This window comes from Cheilinus undulatus, linkage group 13 (genome assembly GCF_018320785.1).
Source record: "Cheilinus undulatus linkage group 13, ASM1832078v1, whole genome shotgun sequence".
Lineage (NCBI taxonomy): Eukaryota > Metazoa > Chordata > Actinopteri > Labriformes > Labridae > Cheilinus > Cheilinus undulatus.
In genome coordinates this window covers 39951447-39970973 of record NC_054877.1, presented here as the reverse complement: position 1 = coordinate 39970973, position 19527 = coordinate 39951447, and the positions used below count along the sequence as shown (strand labels likewise).

The window sequence follows — 19527 nt, the reverse complement described above, 5'->3', positions numbered from 1 at the left end:
ACACACAGACGCTAAAAGCCAGAACAAATGAGGGGAGAGCGAGCAGAGTGTGCACGCTAATTACGTCAATGAGGTCCAGGGCTAAACACTAATCTACAGCAGAAAATAAATGATGATGCTCGCTCTGCTCAAAGCCACCTCACTGGAATTCCTCCAGAGCTGTTTGGCTGAGTCAGAAGGAGAAAAAAAGCAGCCGAATCGGAGATTTTACACATGAAGTAAACGCCCACCTGTGAGAGAAGGAGTTCTTCGACAGGTTCAGGTAGGAGAGGTCAGCACAGCAGCCTCGCAGCAACGCCCCAAACAACTGGCAGGGAAACAGAGAGACAAATGGGGAGAGTTATGTTCACTCATAGAGGATGTGAATGTGTTGTGTAACAGTTATTTTGGCTCTCGGACGCTGCACAAATGGTTATAGTAGAGATTTAAGCTGACACAAATGCAGTCTCGAGCATCATAAAAAATTGATGCAACCGTATTTCTTCCTTGGCCAAAGCCTCCTCAGTAAAAAGATCCCCAAATGTATCATGCTAGCATTACAGACAGTATTAAAAGGGAGAATTTCATAGAAGCCTGATGCTGCAGATTTGTGTGAGTGAAAATGGGCCAATCCAAAAATGGCATACTACAGCTGGTCAAATCAGGACAAAAAGTGTTTTTTTTCCCCAATTTGTTTTCAGACTTATTTGATCCTTTATATGCCATGCTGGGCTTTAGAAAATAATATAACAGTGTTACTTATTATCCTTTAAAAAGCCTAAGCCTATAATTCTGTGTACTGCACATCTGCATAAAGGGACTGCAAACAGGTGAGGTTTATGTGGTATCATCTCTGAGAATGAAGCTTCTGCAGGTAAACAAACACTGACACAAATCTGTTCTGACTTCCTGCTCGTAATCTGCTGTAGCTGATTAGTAAGATGCTAGAACTGTGTGCGCTTGAGCAGAGCTGTAGCCATAAAATGTTCTTTCATCCGAGTCTAAATTGTGGTGTCTCACTTTCACTGGGAAACACTGATAAGGGGATTTGGCTCAAGTGCTCATTGACTCGGTGTCTAGACTTTGGTATCAGCTGTGTTCAGTGGATGCAGTGGAGAAATGCATTTACTCAAGCACTGTATGTTACCACAACTTAAACATATTTTATGAACTTGATGCTTCAACACAACATTTCATAAGGCAGGTTTTAGTCAGCTACATTTACTATGTTTTCAGTGTGTACATGCACAGTACAATGGAGGTACAGTTTAAACTCAATTAGGTATCTAACTGGACTACTGTCCTTATGCAAGATGCATGCAGAGCAGGAGAATTGATTTATTACTAACATGCCCCCTCTCAACTGGCTACTACTAGACCGTCTTCCTGTTGACCTTAAGTGAACTTGTTGCACACTGAAGAGTGAAAATATAAATAACTTTACGTGTCTGTACATTTTATACACAATCTATGGTTTATTTAGGCACAAATACATTGCACATTATCCCCCTGGTTTATGGGGATATCCAGACACAGATGTGAATGGGATTCCTGCAAAGCTGAGCATTCATGCTGTTCAGTCTGGAAACTGTGGAGCATGCTCAGAACGTCTACTCTAGTCTGGTTCATCTGAGCTGTATGCATGCAAGAGAAAATGGATCTCCAAATGTATTATCTACTGTAGATGCACAAGCCCGACTTTCACACCTAATCTCATATTGATTTAGATTGGGCCTATTCAATTAGCGGCCCATGGGCCACATGCAGTCCAGAACCTGCCCCCAAGTGGCCAAGCCCGTGGTCATGCCACAGATGCAGACAACAAGTTTTCATAAATTCCCACATATTTCAGACCATGAATGCAACATTCTGCATAGCCTAGCAACAGTCTACCTATAATGAACTGCGTTGTTTTGAAGCATGGCTAGCGATGCTGACAGAAGTAGCCCCAAAATACTGAGTATAAAACATGTCCTTTTCAACTGTAACTACAACTGTGCAAATATATCTTCTATGCACTTTAAGATATGCCTGGGTAAGATGTGACCAAATTATTATTTACAGAAATTCATTTTATTTATTCATTCTATTTTATTTTAATTCAAATGAAAAACAAAAACATTCAAATGCAGCTCTGTTGTTGTGTTTTAATGTACTTTTTGATGTGCTTTTGTCATGTTGCCAAATTTAACAAGGAGACTATGAATAAAAAGTGCATATTTTTCATCAAATTGATCTGTATTTGTTCAAAAAATTTGACATTACCAGGTGCTTACTGGGTGCCGAACATGTCTGGCCCGGCTGCATTTCATGATTTGTAATTGAATAGCCCTGATTTAGATTGTTTTGATAGGTCTGTGTGATGTAAATAAAGTTTTCTTAATTTGATTTTATTTATCTATTCACTCTATTTAAGACTAACTTGTTATGTGGAATTATCTCTTTCCTATGTATTACGTAAAGAAACTTGATTGAGTAAAATTTTAGCTGGATTGTGTTTAATATATTTCAAAAGTCCAAAACAATAATGAGTTTTTCTATGTGCATGTGAATGTACTGATTGTCTGACAGATCAGTTATTTTTCAGTCATATCTCACATAAAAACCTGTTATGGCATGCATATGAAAAACAAAACATTGTTAAGGATTAGACCAACAGTATTTTCAGCGCATGCACCCTCAGTGCAGGTTGTGCTTCAATGAGCAGACCTCTATCAGGAGGGTTGAACTTCACATTGCCACTTGACAAAAGGCTCAGAACTGCTTCACTAAATGCTTAACCCTCACTTCATATGAAGTGTTTACAAAGAGACAGTTTTCATGATACGTGGCGATAAATCTTTCAAACAACTTTTGTCCAAAACAGGACCAAAAGTCATTTTAAAAACTTCACTTTGTCTAGTAACAAGCTGCTGAAGTTCCCTTAGAGGCAATGTTATAAAGCTGATCATAGGCACATATGATGGTTGCTCTGGTCTGATCCTTGTGCAGAATTATAGCATGATAAACAGTCACCCAAAGTACAGCAGAGCCCTATGGGTATGTCATTAGTTCTGCATGCATTTAGTCTCACAAGATGAGATATTTTACAAAAATATTCTTGATTTCCCTGAATGATATTTAAAAAGCAATGTTTGATTTTTAATCTTCAGTATCAAAATAACAATATGAAGTTTGGTAAAAAGACAGAAATGAAAAAGTGTTTATCATCTGTTTACAGCTTAAATCTATTGGAAGTTCTTCAGGTTTTAAATCATGTCTTTGCTGAAGTATGTTTTATTTTTCCCTGAGCAATAATAGTTATCATTATGAACTAATACAAAAACAACATTCTGAGTATATTTTGTAGGCTGTATGGTACTAAGTAGCTAATGTGCTGTGATCACAGAAGTTATACGATTAGAGGCAGGTGCATCCTGAGTCAGCTGTTATTTTACTACAATATAATGAAGTGAAAAATAATCCATTATACCTTATAAAACTTAATTTTTAAGATCATTACAACTACGAGAAGGATGCAGTGAGGAACCTGTCACAGATTAACTTCGTCTTAAGTGAAGCAAAGATCGTTGCTGTTCACCAAAGGCCTTCTCATTTCACTTTAAAAACTCAGACAGCTCAGAGGAGGAGTCAAAAGTCACCTAGATCTTGTGTTGTCAAACATTTTTTACTCTTCCCTTATTTTCCTTTTCAATCCATAACAATTTCCTTTTTCTGTGGTAAAATTCATCAATCAATCAATCCAAGCTCCTTATTTTCTTTAAAACAAAAAAGCAGGTTTATATCTATAAAGGAAGTCAACTACTTTTAGTTTAAGATGTAACACAAAAAAATCTATAATGGATAAACAGTTTAAAAGGAAAATAGTGGAATTCAAAATGGGACCCCTTACCAAAGACACAAAACAAGAGAGAGAGATCAATCATAATTAACTATAGCAATTTAAACATTAATCATAAAATAAAAATGGCATTATTTGGCAGCAATAATAAAAATACCAGGGATAAGTTTTGTGAGACTAAGTTCATATGTATTTAAAACCATTGGTTTGGAAAGTGTGACAAAAGTAACAAGAAAAGCACTCAGAGAGCGCAGACCTCTGCCATTAGCCCTATCTCCCAAAAGTAAAGAATCCTTAAAAAAAATTCCTGAATCCAGACAGTGATCCGGATCACTCTCAAAATCTAATCAGTTCTTCCTTATGCCATTTCTGACATTTACTGTAAATTTCATCAAAATCTGCCCATAACTTTTTGAGTTACGTTGCTAACTAACAAACAAACTAACTAACTAACTAACTAACTTACTAACTAACTAAGAAACAAACCCTACCGACCACATAACCTCCTTGGCGGAGGTAATTATTGCTGAGGTTCAAATCTAAGGAAGCTGGACCACTAGCATTAGCAAACTATGGGAAAAGGCTGGGATTTGATAACCGTACACTTCTTCTCACTCCTCTTTGGATATGCAAACTAAATCACTGCTGTATCTCTTTTCTTGTTTGTGTAATATTATTTTAGTATGACCCTTTTGCTTTCTTTTATCATGCTGGACATAGATTTCAAATTTCAATTCCATTGTGGCTCTTTTAATATCTAAAGTTGCCCATGCCTGTTAAAATGTACACATGCTGATTGAGAAAGCTTTGTTAGTTATCATTAATGTGTTTCCTGTGAGCGCTCATACTGTGATAACAATATATTCACTATTAATTGTAGAGCCCTGCTGTGACGGGGCTCTAGTAAACATAAAGAGGTTACAAATCACATCACAAGTGAGTACAATTCATCCTGGATGGAAAAAGAAGATGTGTAATAAATTTGTTAATGCATCTAGTGCATAAGAAAAGAGACTGAGCTGTGTTGTTACCATTGATGACATCTAGAATCTTAGAGAGTTATTTCATTTTCTACCTCTTTCATTTTTAAGAATCTATACATATCATGGGGGATATCAGAGTCAAAAGGAAAACAACTCAAATGACTTTAAATCAGGCATGCCCTAAAACATCAAAAAACAACAGCTACTTATGTTTTTCCAAAGTTCTGGACCATCTGAGAGTTTATGCCTGCAAGTTTAAGCAGCTGAATGTAAAATCAAAGATGGAATCGTAGAAACAGTCTGTTTCTTTCTTTCAAAGTATGCAATGAAAGTGCTCATCTGCCAGAGAGACTCTACTAATTCCCAATAGCTGGAGCAAATGGGCAGTAAAAGAGTAATTGCATTACACTGAATCAAAGTCGAGCTGAAACCAAACCAGAAAAAAGGAATTACTTATATTCCCCCATTTTTCATACAGAATATCTGTCACAGTTTCACATTAAAGATGGAAAAAGCTGCTCAGACCTTGTGTAGGGTTTAAGTATTCTGTCACCTACAGTTCCCCTGCTTTTATGATCAATGTAACATCATGCAGCAATGCAGCCATTCATCTATCATTCATCAAAGTGCATATCCAATCACCTCTCATCCTGTGATGATATGTCTCACTTTCAAACTGTAGAAGAGCTTTGGAAGGCACCAAAATTAATGCGTAGGATTTTTGACTAATTAATCTTGAAATAAAGATGATAAATGTGTGTTTGTTGGACAGGAGAAGGCTCAAGGCTAAAATAAATTGGCATCAAAACCCAATTTCTTGTGAGCCTTTAAGTGGAATCTCATCACTCGAGAGAGGTTAAACTATCGGACCAATCAATTTTTCTCTGGCAGAGTGATCCATCACACAAACTGACTAATCGACCGTCGTCGGTACATCAGCACAGATTAAAACAGGAACTTATTAATAATTCAATCCAACAGGCCGGCACTAAAAAAAGACAAATTCCCCCTCAGACACTTCCTCCATAAAGGATAAATGACAATTAGCACAACAGGACCTGAAGTGGCTACCCAGGTGAGACCTCCTTTAGCTTCAAGTAGATTTTTAAAAGAGAAATTAGAAGAGACAGAGTTTAAAACCTTGCAAACAAAGCAGAACAGATGTAATGATCCCCATTCATGCATATAATTCAATACAAAATTCATGGCCCGTGTTTACAGGGAGGAAAGAGGAGGATAAGTTTCATGAGGTGGACTATTCCTTCCTGAAACGGACACCTGCCTGACATGCTGGCTGCTCAGAGGGGTTTAAAACCACTCGAGTGGAGTATGACAAGAAAGACAGCAAACACAGGGGGACAAAGCTGGACTGGAAGCACTGTGATCCCTAATTTAATTTACATTTGTAGCAGAAAAACAACTAGATGTAAGAGTTTTGCAGTCAGAAGCTCACATGATAGAAGTAATGAAAATAGTTGTTTCCTTATACTACTTTCTTTACACTTGTGGTCATTTATTTTCAAAAGTAGCTGTTTTATACATTTACAATCTGCAGCTGTATCTTTATGTAGTCGTTTCTGTTGTTATTGGCAGAGTCATTCCTACTTTGGATTAAAACTGCCTTCACACATTAAGAGACTCACTTGTTTTTATAATGTGTGTAATTTTATCTTATTGATATTAGCCTCATTGTTTTGCTACGTACTCTGCTGAAGCTGTTTCAGAGCTGTATTAAATTACTGCTAATGCAAACTGATCATTGATGCTGCTATGACTTCACAAGCCAGACACTAAGGGGCTTTAATGTGAAGCAGCAGCAGGAAACAGCAGAAGCAGATGTAATGCACCAAGAAATAAAACAGCCAGACAGAAAAGAAAGTCTTGCATATGCAGAAATTCTCTTCTGATCCTAGAGGCATCACTGCTGATGGGTTCTGATATTGCACTAACATTATAACCTCTTGGGCTATACTGGCTTTGAAACAGGGGTTTTTCATCATGTTCTAATTATCGCCGCAAAGGAGGTCATGTACGTGGTAGAGTTAGTTAGTTAGTTTGTTAGTTCAAAAAGCTGTGGACGGATTTTGATGAAATTTTCAAGAAATGCCAGAAATAGCATAAGGTAGGACTGATTAGATTTTGGGAGTGATCTGGATCACCGTCTGGATCCAGGAATTTTTTAAAGGATTTTTTACTATAGGGAGATAGGGCTTATGGCGGAGGTCTGGGCTGTTACCACTTTACAGCAGGAGATGGCGGACATGAGAAACTTCAATCCCAGCAGCAGTTTTGGGTGTGTTTCTGTTCAAAGTTTTGGAGTTTATAGACTTTGAAAGATGCACGGCCGGTCGAGGAGACGAGTCGGAGCGTTACAGAGAGAAAGACAGAGAATTGTAGCGAGAATACTCACAATGCTGGGAGGAATAGAGGAATATTCACCCTCTGCCATGACTTCCAGTCGTCCTGTGAGACCATGGGTGAGACTGTCAGTGCATTTGTTGGCACTGGCAGGCAATACTTCTGTCATGACAGTCCACACGTAGTGAAGCCAATGTTTTGCCTCACCGTGTTTCCATGGGGAGTAATTGGCGAATTCCATGGTGGGGGGCACATGGGGACGGATTGGGGAATTTTTTAGAGAATTCTTCACTATTGGGAGAAAGGGCTAATGGTGGAGGTCTGCGCTCTCTGAGTGCTTTTCTAGTTGCAGATTGTGTGACTGGCAAGAAAAAAATTAAAAAAATAAAAAGTGAAGGAACTACATTTAACGCCTCAAGTTAAAGTTCACACCTTGGAAAAACACAGCATTCAATCAGACGCGGTATTGAATCAAGTCTTGGTCCAAGAGGTGCAGACTAGAAAATACACTCGATTTGTCATATGGGCACTCACAACAACAAGCAACTCCCAGCTAAAGTGTCAGTGAGAAGGAGTAGAGCTTGGAGTGCCTCAGTCTGACCTTCAAGCAGCAGTCAGAAAAATGAAAATGGGTATTAATGTCTCTTCTATCCAAGCTTGCACGTCCCTCCTGCACACCATCCTGTCAGCAGCAGTACAGCACTGACAAAGGAGCAGAAGTGGACATTGACTATATTACGTGTGCTCCGATACAGCCAGCACTCTTCTTAAACCGCTACATCTTCCAAATGGATAAATGACTTTATAATCATCCTAAGTAAAGTTGAAACGTTCAACATTTTTCCTCTGAGCCCTCTATACTCGCAGTGAACCAGGAAGAACTGCCATCTCAGCATTAACCAGCAGGGGCAGACACATTCGAGTGCAGGCAGTGAACTCTAAGAGAGACGGCCCTGTCATCCTCTCAGCTGTTAGCGTTTCTGCTAATGCGGCAAGACAGCATTTTGTCACACAGGCATTTATGCTAAATTTAGACACAGTTAACAACACAAAGTCAGCTCTCTGTAGTGACAAGGATGTGAATAAATGCATGAAACAAAGCCTGTATGCTATTCATCCCATGTATCATTTGTATAATTCATAAGAGGATATACATTTGTATTGTAGTTCCTTCTAAGAGCTTTTAACATCACTCAAAGCATTATGCACAGAGAAGAAAGACTGTGAGTCAACTAAGCCAACACTGTGTTTGTGAGTCAAGCGATTCGTATTCAGGACGCCTTCCCCTTTCTGTTTCTTGGCCTGAATCCCATCCTCGAGATGAGATCAGACAGCGATGGGAGGATAGTGACTGTAACAAAGATGGTGAGTACAAACCGAGTCCACGGTGCAGTCTGTCCCAGACAGATCCAGATGGACCAGGCAGTTGGGCTGAGCCAGGAACAAGTAAAGGTTCTGCACGGAGAGAACAAGGAGGGGGTTTTAGAGATGATATACATGCTTTTAGTGTATATACAGAAAAATATATTTCTCTACAAAGTCTCAGTTAGAAACATTTATTCAACAAAGTAATCCACATAATTCACAAAAGGGGAAAAAAGACTTGTAATGTGTCCACAAGTCTACTGCTTTTGAAATGAGATTAATAAAGAGTATCTGTTTGTAGTTTTTCTAAGTTTTTCTAATTGGTCTTAGTATTATTGGATGTACGGGAGAGCCATGTTTTTGTGAGGGTGTTTTCAGAATACCATGGTAACAAAAATCACAGGTAAGCTCACAGGTCAAGTTTCTGATGCATGACAGGTGCTTTACCTGTCAGATCTTTATGGTAGAGAAGTGAAAAAAGAAAGAAGCTATCATAAAAACATCTTGTCTAAAGTCTGCCAGAAGGCAAGTGGAAGAAACTGAAGTGTGCTGGAGAGGGATTTGAGCTTTGATGGAGCTAAATTCAGACATTTTTTTTCCCATCGTATCATCATAAACATGAGGAAGCTCCCCAGTGTGAAGCCGGATGGTGATGGTACCATGCTGTGGAGAGACTTCTCTGCAGTAAGCCCTGTAAGGCTTGTGTTAGAATAAACGTAGAATATACAAAGAAACTTTGTCTGAAACCCATTATACAATTTGACTGAGAAAACCTGCTTGAGAAAAAATCTGTTTTCTAGCAATAAAACAAGCTAAGCAAGGAATAAAGCCAGAGCCGCACATGGTATTACAGAAATGTTGATATCCTGGAGTGGAGTCTTCATCTCAATATAAAGTTCACATTTGGATTCATACCAGAGCTTGTGGCTGGATTTAAATATACTGTCACTTGCAAACCCCCCGCTTAAGCAGTAAATATGCTCTGGCAGTAAGACAAAAATGGATTTTCTTCTTACAAAAATATTGCCCTGTAGCAATCTGTTTTCATTTCATAGAGTAGTTCTGTAGGAAGTTATAAACCAGCTGTCTGTTTTCCAACTAAAAGTTGTCTGGAATTTTTGTTAAATTGATGAGAAATCAGCAAACTTGACTTAGAGTTAAAGCAACAATATGTAGACATGCAGTATCATGCGCTTTGGTGGCCTCTGAAAGTCTGAGTGCAACTGCATTAAAGGTCACATATTATGCAAAATGCACTTTTTCAGGCTGTTCTAACAAAAATATGTGCCACTGGCCTGCCCACAATCCCCCCAAGAATCAGAACCCCCCCCCCTTTTCCACCTTTCAGAAAATGTGTGCTGAAAAAGCCATTCTCAGATTTTCCCCTCATGATGTCATGTGGGGAGTTAGCTCCGCCCCCAGGTTCAGTTGGCCCTCCCTGCTTGGAAGAAAGTTCTGCTTTCCTGATCAGGAGAGCCACATCAATTAAGCCACATCCATTTCCTGAGAGGGGCAGAATCAGACAGCTCATTAACATTTAAAGCCACAGTCACAGAAACAGCTGTTTCTGAGCAGGGCTGAAACAGAGGGGTTTTTAGACATGCAAAAATCCTATACTGGAGTGTTTTTTTTTCAGCAATAAACTTCACAGGCATATTTTGGGGACCTCTGAGACCATTATAAAATTGTCTTAAATGGGTATAATATGTGACCTTTAAAACACACACTGTACTGTTACGCCTCTGAGTCATAGACAAAGATGTTGTGTAAAGCCAAAGATTGGCAAAGTGTAGAAATATGACCAGATAGTTAACTTATGTCTGCTTGCATATACAACCCACTGATTGAAAAATGTTTCTGGAATAGATGGATTTTCTTAATTGTATGCAATCCTGATGCATATCTTGGGTTGATGTTTTAAAGATGGATGCAGCAGATGCTAAGGAACCATGAGTTACATAGTTCTAAAAGCAGGCAACTAGGCACTCTGTGGTAATGGGAAAGGCACCATTCTCACAATTGGAATTTGTTATACAATCAAATCAGCTTTGGCATTATTATTTCAATGCAGCAAAGTGACATATTGTTGCTTTAATGTGTTATCTCACCCTAAATTATTGTGAAATATTAGAAGTTCATCCCTAGCTGACAACTTTATAAATCCCGTTTATGTGTGAGTCTGCGTGTTTCTCACTGTGGCATCCTCTCCAGACAGAACCCCAGGGTTTTTGCTCAGATCAAGATGCAGCAGGGAGTTGGAGTAGTCATCACTTGAACACAACGCCTGGGACAGCGAAACGACACCTAATACAAGATAAAATAGGAGAGGAGATGGGACAGAAGGGAAGGAATACAAAAGAAGGGATCAGGATAAACAAGTCATATGCAACCTTCTGTCATTTAATCTGCTTATAATCATCTTTTTTGTTCCTCAACGGGGCAATTTAATGCTCAGGACATGACATATTAGTGACTAATGATAAGAAAACTACATAATGTAATGGTTTGTGAAGGCCTGGTGGCAAAAATAATTGAGCAAAGATTATTACGCTCATGTGGCAGGCCTATGTATAAAATTCAGCCACCTTTCTGTCCCCTTATCCCAGTATCTACGTGTGTCCTGAAAGCCGGAACAAAAGAAAGTCATTCTCTCAAATCAGATCACTACACAATTACACCCAAAGGCCCGAAGGAAACCCTCATTAAAATCCTCACCCTGCAACGCTGAGGCAAAGCACAGCATGGAACTGAAAGCTGAGGATTAAATATAGATACAAGAACAACAGGGAGACAAACTGAGCAGAAACAAATAAAAGTCTTAAAGCACTGTAACTCTGAGTTGTTTACTCTTATGGTATATCGTAAATTATAGCGAGCAGTAATGGGACATGTATTTCTCCTGTTCTATACCATCAGGGAGCATAAGCAGAAGAAGACATCAACCTCCGCTCTGACGGCACTAAGCTCTTCATCCCTAATTTGTAGCGATTAGCAGGGAAATGAGGGGAAGAGGGGACAGGGCGTCTAATCCCTCCTCCATCCATCTATCCATCTATCAGCTGCTTGTTTCTGCTGAGAGTGGAAACTTTTAAAAGCCATCTGACCTGTGAGAGGCTGTCAAGTGTGTGAGAGCATGTGTGATAAATCTGCTTATTAGCATGTCTGATCACATCTTAAACCACAGATGTGTGTGTGAGCTCCAAATGTGTGTCTGTACAGCCTGTGTGGACATATGTGTAGGTATTTTAGAAACAGACTAGAAGAGGGGGAGGGGAGGGGTCTATAAATATTCAACAAAAAAAAGCTCAGCCTCTGCAAAGTCATATCAACACTCACCATCAAGGTCAGTCCCATCACTGCATTCTCCCTGAATCCCTGTGTCAACTCACTGTCTTTTAAGTCGCAGCTAGTACGCTTTTCCATTCATGATTTATACTATCACAGGGTTCTCACAACATTCGGTTTCTCAGCTTCTTTTATAGTCGAAACCTTCTGAGACATATTGTCCTGGGAGGGCAAAAAGCCGTGATCTAAACCCAGACCAGATTTAGATAGCTCTGGTTTGACTTCAACATTAACTAAACCTACAATCACTTTTTCAAATGACCTTCGTTATGGCAATTTAGTAGAACTGTTGATCAGTTCTGGTCCAGATCTCTGACAAACGTTGTAGCACAAAATATCTCCATTCTACATTTTATGTTAAATGTGCATAGTGACTGCCCTCAACAGGCTGAAACCATCTGCAGGAACTCAATTTCTACTGGCTAAGTGATTTTTGTGGTTATGTCAATACAGGATTCAACAGATACTGACCACCTTTTCCACAACCGTTAATGCTGTAACACTCTAGAATTGTGGGTAATGTAGTGCTGTTTGCAAAAATACTGTTTCCTTCTTCAGTAATATACTTGCTTGTGTCTTCTCCATGATCATATATCTTTGTTCCCACATTTAAACTGTTCAATTGCAGCAGAACCTGAAAGTCACACGGGAAAATGTGAGATCAAGACCATCCCAGACATTACTATGAAACTCAAGGAGAGTGGGTAATGTAGTGGTGTTGCCCAAGATTGCACAAAAACCATATATATAGTTTCTGTAAATTAAGTGAATAATATACAAACTCGTATCTTCGACACAATCTTCAGTTCCTTGTTTAAACAGTTTTTGATGAAAAATGCTGTTAACTTCACTAGTAGTGGCAGAACATGGAAGTTTCACATGCAAAGTTGGAATCAACCAATCAGAGACGTTACTGTGACACTTTAAGATTATGGGTAATGTAGTGCTCCTGCCCAATGAACTATGTTTTTCGTAAAACCAGGTCAATAACATACAACCTTAAGATCTTCTACACAACCATACATCATTGTCTCATACTGAGGTACTGGTGGTAGGTCTGCCTTGCATGATTATGATAGTATGGCTAATAATCACATCTGAAAAGCAGCATAGACCAAATGATGTATGACTTAAAGGGCAGTAGGTAGCTGCAACTAAGCTAAAACTCTGGGATTTAGTTACTCCATGAACTGTTGTTGGTAAAAGGAATAAACAGCATTTTGGCACTAATACATAACCCCCCCCCCCCCAGTTGACAGTTATACCAGTTTACTGAGTATAGTGGCATTCTGGCATTCACTGCTACTATCTTACTAGAATTTAGCTTTTATATTCTGAACAATAATTAGATTAGCTTATCCCTAATATGGTTATGTTGGTTTACAACTGATTATCTATCTATCTGGGGATTTGTTTTTTAATTCAAGAAATGATGGCAGTTATGTGTATTTTTGGGTGTCCATGTTCTCAAACTTCCAAAATGGCATACTTAAATTCTACCACAAACTTACTTGTATGAGTTCCTGTTACAAAAGGATTTCCATCAGAGGATCATTTAACATCAAGGAGGATGGAAAATAAAGTCTCCCAAAATTCTCCCAAACTTTGTTTGAAAAGTTTAATACACTGCGAATCAAGGTTGACCCCAAAGGGGAAAGAGTAAGCTTTCTGGGAGCTGGTGGTCATGGAGGAGTTTAGCAAAGACACGGTACATCTAATTAATGATTACTTTTTATTTTACACCTAAAACCCATAATCAACAATTAATCAACAAAAGACATACATTTAATATATTGTTGTTGATTTCATAATGCTTTTTAAAATAGTCCAAGCCTTATTTTTTTTTTTTTTAATATTAATGTTTTAGGTGGATCCATTGGATCTGGACATAATGGCACTGTATCGAACTATGGTAAGACCTGCAACATCTTTGTTCCAGCCCACTCCAAAGTTGAATGGAGCCAGGGCTAGTAGCTGCATGTTAACCACAGGGATAGAGTTAATAGATGCAATAATTATAAAATTCAAGGCTGATGCTGGTACACTTTAAAATGCCAATTTAGACAGTGGCTAAATGGCAGTTGCTGATGTAATTTTTCCTTATTAGTTTTGGTGTAACACACCTCAATGCTAACACTTAATCTCATTTGTGACCACAAAACCAATCAAAGTTTTGTCTAACAGGTTAAATCTGCCCAACAATAAATCTCTTCTCTGAATCAGTTATTAGGTGTGCCAGCACTTTACAACAGATAAACATCTTCCACTAACATTACACCCACATTATCTGTTTGTCAAAGGAACCGATCTTGGTCGATACTGTAAAACCAATGTTAAACCAGTGCATCTCATATGAACACAGATCCAGCGTACATGGATTGATATAACAGGATGGCAACAGGTGACAGCTCATTAATGGGATGTTGGGCCCAGCCATTTCTGTGGGCAGGCCTGATGCAATTATACAGCAATAGAAAGGCACACAAAACAGTAACACTAAGCACTGGTATAACAGACCATGTTCTGTTCTTACTGACTGTAGAAAATCAGTGTAGAAAGCATGGTTCATTGTTTGGGTATTTCAGTTGGTTAAAATGAGGAAAAGCACCATTAAAAATGGGCATATTAATGTATCAAGACATATATTAGGGCTCAGGACACAGAGCTTGAAAACATGTTGACAGGGAATGTCAAACAGAGAAGTATGAGCACTCTAGTCTGTGTAGCATTAACAAAAAGACAATGCTAATTTACTGTTCACAGCAAGCAATAATTAGCTCTTAAGTTGGCTGTCCTTCAGCATTGACTGTGGCAGTTAAGTGTGAAGGTGGCTTTTCCAGCCAAGATATATGTGATCAAGAGGGCAGTTATGCCTAGTCTGCTTTTTACAGTTTATTATCTTAGCATTACAAGTGCAGATAATTTCATATACTGTTTTGTAGGATTGCAAATTCTTAAGCTGGTATGAGACATCTAATTTCAGGCTCTGTCTTATGCTGCCAAAACTGATCTCACTCCAAACAAGAGGAGCCGCTCTTAAATAAAAAAATATGATAATATAGGCTACAGAGGCTGTCTGCAAACAAGATAAGGATTGATTATAAGGCGTGCACACAGAGACCTCTCGTAAATGTCAAAACTATTCTTTATGTGTGTTGAGTTTTGACTTTTGTACTAAGAGAGGAGACTTGTATAAGACAAACACGACTGAATCGAAACCATCCTGTCATCAATAATTGAGGGGTCTTGGGGTATTCTTATTTATATCTCACTTCTCACAGGGAGAATTACAAGACGGGTATAAGAAATATGCCTACTGCAGATCTTATTCTATCTTCAGTGGCAAAGCAGGGTGTTACCTTTTTTCTAACTTCCCACAAAACTATATGCCAAAACATTTTCTTAATCAGGGGTTTCCAAACTATGCCCTGGGTGGCAAATGCAGCCCATGATCCATTTCTGATAGGCTAAAAATAAAATGAAATATAGTCCCCATTAGAACATGAAGGTTGGCCTTCACTGCATTGTACTTCATAGTTTCAGCACTAGACTGTGGTATCATGTAAATTCTGTAAACCAACATTTTGACCAGAGGAATTTATTGGTTTGCTTTTTTTTCATAAACTGAGACAACACTGAAACTGGTTTCATATTGCAACAAAACCGTGGTGATGAATTGATTTATGAAGCCCCGACAGATTCTGGCAGCAAATAGCACCAATGGCGTTGCTTTGCTCCACCATCTGCTCTGCTTCAAGGTCCTATTTACAAAGCACATCACGTTCATCATCTCCAGCAACAACACTTCTAGAAAGTTTGGCAGCTTCTGCTCTTGTTTTGTGTGTGAATGTGCAGATGGGCCGTCAGTACGTCCTCTTTCTGCTGCATCGGGCAATGTTTGAATACTGACCTGGGGCAGAGCAAGTGGTAACCATGACCAATCAGGGCCCCCTGAATTCTCTCCAAGATCCTTAAATGATTGGCTAATTGCCTTGCCAGCCGTTAACTTGCCATTTAAAGCGTACACAGTCAATAAGCATGTCTTAACCTTCATTGGATTGGTTTTACTAACATTAATATCCTAAAGGTGAGGTATATGAGAGCAGCCCCACCAATGGCTCTCAGTGGAAAACGTTTAGACGTCCCAGCTTTAGATAGGCGCAAAAGGGGGGCAGCACTCATTACATTTTTGTTCAAGTGTTTTCAAAAGCAGAGCACAAAAAAACAAATGTTAGCCCAATCAAGTGTCCAAAACTGGATACTTCATTAAAGTTGTACAAAGAAAAGGAAGCAACTCCTTGCTGAGAAGGAGCTAGAATAATCATTTCATTGGCAAAGCAGCTGAAAAGTAACAAAAATTACTATTTTTTTGGACAATAATAAACCATTACTTTATTTATTGTTCTGGTGGCCTAATTCAGTGGTTCACAAAGTGGGGGTCGGACCCCTCGGAAGGGTTGTGACACACTGAAGGGGAGTTGTGCGATGCTTTCCAAAAATAACAGTAGAAATTTGTTCTAAGTGGTAAACTGTATCCATTACTGTTTAAAAAAGCCTTAAAATGAGTTTAATTTTATAATAAAACCATAGCTATTGAGTGAGATTTGTGCCTAAATGAGAGTAATGTGTAAAAATTTGAGGGTCACAGGATGAAAATGGTCTAATGACTTAAAGTGTTATTGGTGTGTATCAAATTGTATAGATGATGGCATAAATTTCACAGACTCTTGTGAATTGATTGCTCTTAGCCTTAGCAGGCTCAAGGATTTGTTTTAATCCATTAATGTATAAAATGTTTCGCTTAAGTGTTGATGGTAAAAAAAATTAAAAAAAAAAACTCTCTGTGCTGTCAAGTTTTATTTTCTAAAGTACGACCTTTGCTTTTTATCCTTTTGTATCATATGGGGGTGGAAGGCAAGATGTGGAAACAGGATATGAACGAGGGGGTCCCCACTCTTTCCCAAAATAAAACTCTCCAGTTTCCCTTTAAAGAGTGCCTTCTGACCTTTTTTCTACTCTTTAGGATTTGAAATATCATATCAGCTAAATCAGCCAAACATCATTACCCATAAATGCATCAAAAGATTAAAAATGCAATACAATTTACCATAATGGCCATAAATGCTGTAAAGGTCATGATGTTAATGTAAGGATTTTTATCTACCAAATGATCATTGTGAATCTGCTGTAATACTATCAGCTGGATGGTGAAGCTGCTGCACGTTTTATTGTCTGATAAAAGCGATGGAATTGGGACACTGCACTAATTCCTATGCAGGAAAAAAAACAGATCAACTACTTATGATTGTGACCTGATTATGATTTGGTAGCTGGGTTGTACTGTGCATGCATGTGTCGGTTTATCTACGTGTGTAAATGCCAGCCAAAATAAAACTGCATTTGGGGCAGCAGGGCAGCAGTATGCTCAGAGAGACCGTGTGGGTTTACATCTAGAGTTTACATATATCTACCCTTCTGTTGAATGTTTTAGTGCCAGCTTGAAAATTAATTTTGAAATGTGCACATACATTTTAGCAAAATATATTTTTGGGTTTAATGGCAGCCACTAGAGGCTGCTGTGTGCCCTACCCTTGGATGAGAGGGAGGTCTTGGAGAGATTGAGGAGGCGCAGTCCCTTGTTGAGGCGACACACTTGTTGAATCAAGTTGGCAACTCCTGTAAAGAGAAGAGGAGAGGAAAGGGAAGAGAGATTTGTTAATACAACCACATATCTAGAGCCAAAGAAACTAACTGTTTTATTAACTCAGTGACTGCAACCACAATTCTTAAAAAGTTGGGCCATTGTTTAAAGTGTAAATGAATACAGGAGCGATGTTTATTATTTAGCAAAAACAATTTATGCAGTGCTGGTTTTTTAACCGTCCTCAATAGGATGTTTGAAATCACGTGATCCAGAATGTCCGTCGGGCTTCAGCCATAAAGAATGAATGGGAATGGAGGAAAGTTTTTACTTAACAGCTCTAAATGGACATGTAAGCTGCAGGTATCATCAGACAAGTTCCATATACACTGAGTATGATACCCACACTTTACATAACAGTGATTTTTGCCACAGTTTAAATGTTTTACCTGGCTTAGACGCAATCGATACCACATATTACTCAGTCCTGAGACCTAGCATCTAGCCAGATGAAGGGAAACAAGAGTCTTGAAGAGTATTGAGCTAAGAGACTAGCTTAGCCCCTTTAACATATCAAAGAATCCTCATTTTGTCACAAACAGGTTTTTAATTGAAACAGTGAAAGGCTATCGACTGAATAAACCTTGTGGAGTGAGCAACCATGTAATGATGTGCCGTTAGCAAAGGAGCCTGTGCTACAAAACGGCTCTTTAATGTTAGCCACTGTAACTAGCTCCCATTTCAGTGCCAGTTTCCTTTTCTCCATCCTTTGTCGTTATTCAATAGCTAAACTGTTACCAAACTGGGAGCCAAATACACAGGTCAGCTGAGCTGTTTCTCTAAAAAGAAACAGATTTCCCATCACAAGCTGGATAGAGATTGGAGAGACAAACCTCAGCCAAAGAAAAAACAGATAAGATCAGAATGTGATGTGAAACTGCACAGAACCAAACTGGATTACTTTGTGGAAATGAGCGGCTCAACCAGGAATTAGACAGGGCGTTTTTAAAAATTCCTGCCTGCTGCTGTTTTTCTGAAAGTTCTTTGACACTCAGAGTTTATACTTGAATATTTCACTATTTTCAGGACACAAAAGTAGCTTTAGGATTAAGAATTTTCACATTTGAATTGCCTTCTTGTTAGAGTTTCTTTTTGTATAAATCACCTTTTGCCCCCCAAGGGATGTTCTCCGCTACTGCATGACATCATCTGCAAAGAATCTATGCAAAGCAAAAAGTAAGAAGTGGAGGTGGTTGGGGCTAAGCTGCATGTCTCAACTCATCGTGTTTAGTTAATGTTTTGATTGAAGAAGCCCTTGAGGCAGAATTTACAAACTGCATGCTTAATCATATCCATATAGAAATTGATCTTTGACACAAAGGCTTGACTATTGAGCTCACCATTGCAAGGTGCTTTGCAACACAAAGCACAACACTTTCACTTCTGTTCATTCAAAATAAAAGCACTATATTTCATACAGTAAAAGGGGAAACTGAACTTTTAATGAATGCATTTTGGACAGTGAGCGTCCACTGCTGCATAGCGTGCTTTGAGAACATTCTGTAATCAAAAATATTGCCAACATTTCAGTGTATTTAAGCCTGTGTAAGTGAATATTTTATGTTCAGTGCCATCTTTAGTGAATGTTGGTCAACAAATAACAGATTAGAGACAGAGAAGAGAAGAATTGTGTTTTTAAGCATGATAATAATAGCTACTTACAGCCCAACACTCAAATACTCCTAAGAGTTATGAGCCCACACAGAGCTTTGCCACATAACATTAAGAGAGAATGCAACTTCTCTTAATACACCCCCTCCAAAACATACACAAAGCTATACCCATAAGGACACTACAGCTAAAAAAAACATCATACTGATGTACTTCACAATTTCACCTTCTCCCACATACCCAATGCAGTGATAAAACCCATTTAAATACCATATGCCAGGCTAGATTACATAACTCGTTTCAGCCCAGTAATTTCTTCTAACTAACTGCAGCCACTTTAATAA

The 19527-nt window shown here is 38.6% G+C and overlaps 1 protein-coding gene across 5 annotated transcripts in view; it reads right to left on the bottom strand.

The window, feature by feature from the left end:
• The window catches only part of carmil3 (capping protein regulator and myosin 1 linker 3), a 214089-nt gene that overhangs the window by 93740 nt on the left and 100822 nt on the right, over positions 1-19527 (bottom strand). For all 5 annotated transcript variants that reach the window (XM_041804349.1, XM_041804345.1, XM_041804346.1 and 2 more), the window contains 4 exons: positions 17461-17547; positions 10721-10830; positions 8539-8616; positions 231-307 (listed from right to left, as the gene is read on the bottom strand). In XM_041804349.1, the coding sequence (XP_041660283.1) occupies positions 231-307; positions 8539-8616; positions 10721-10830; positions 17461-17547 (352 nt within the window). The remainder of the gene's footprint in view (positions 1-230; positions 308-8538; positions 8617-10720; positions 10831-17460; positions 17548-19527) is intronic.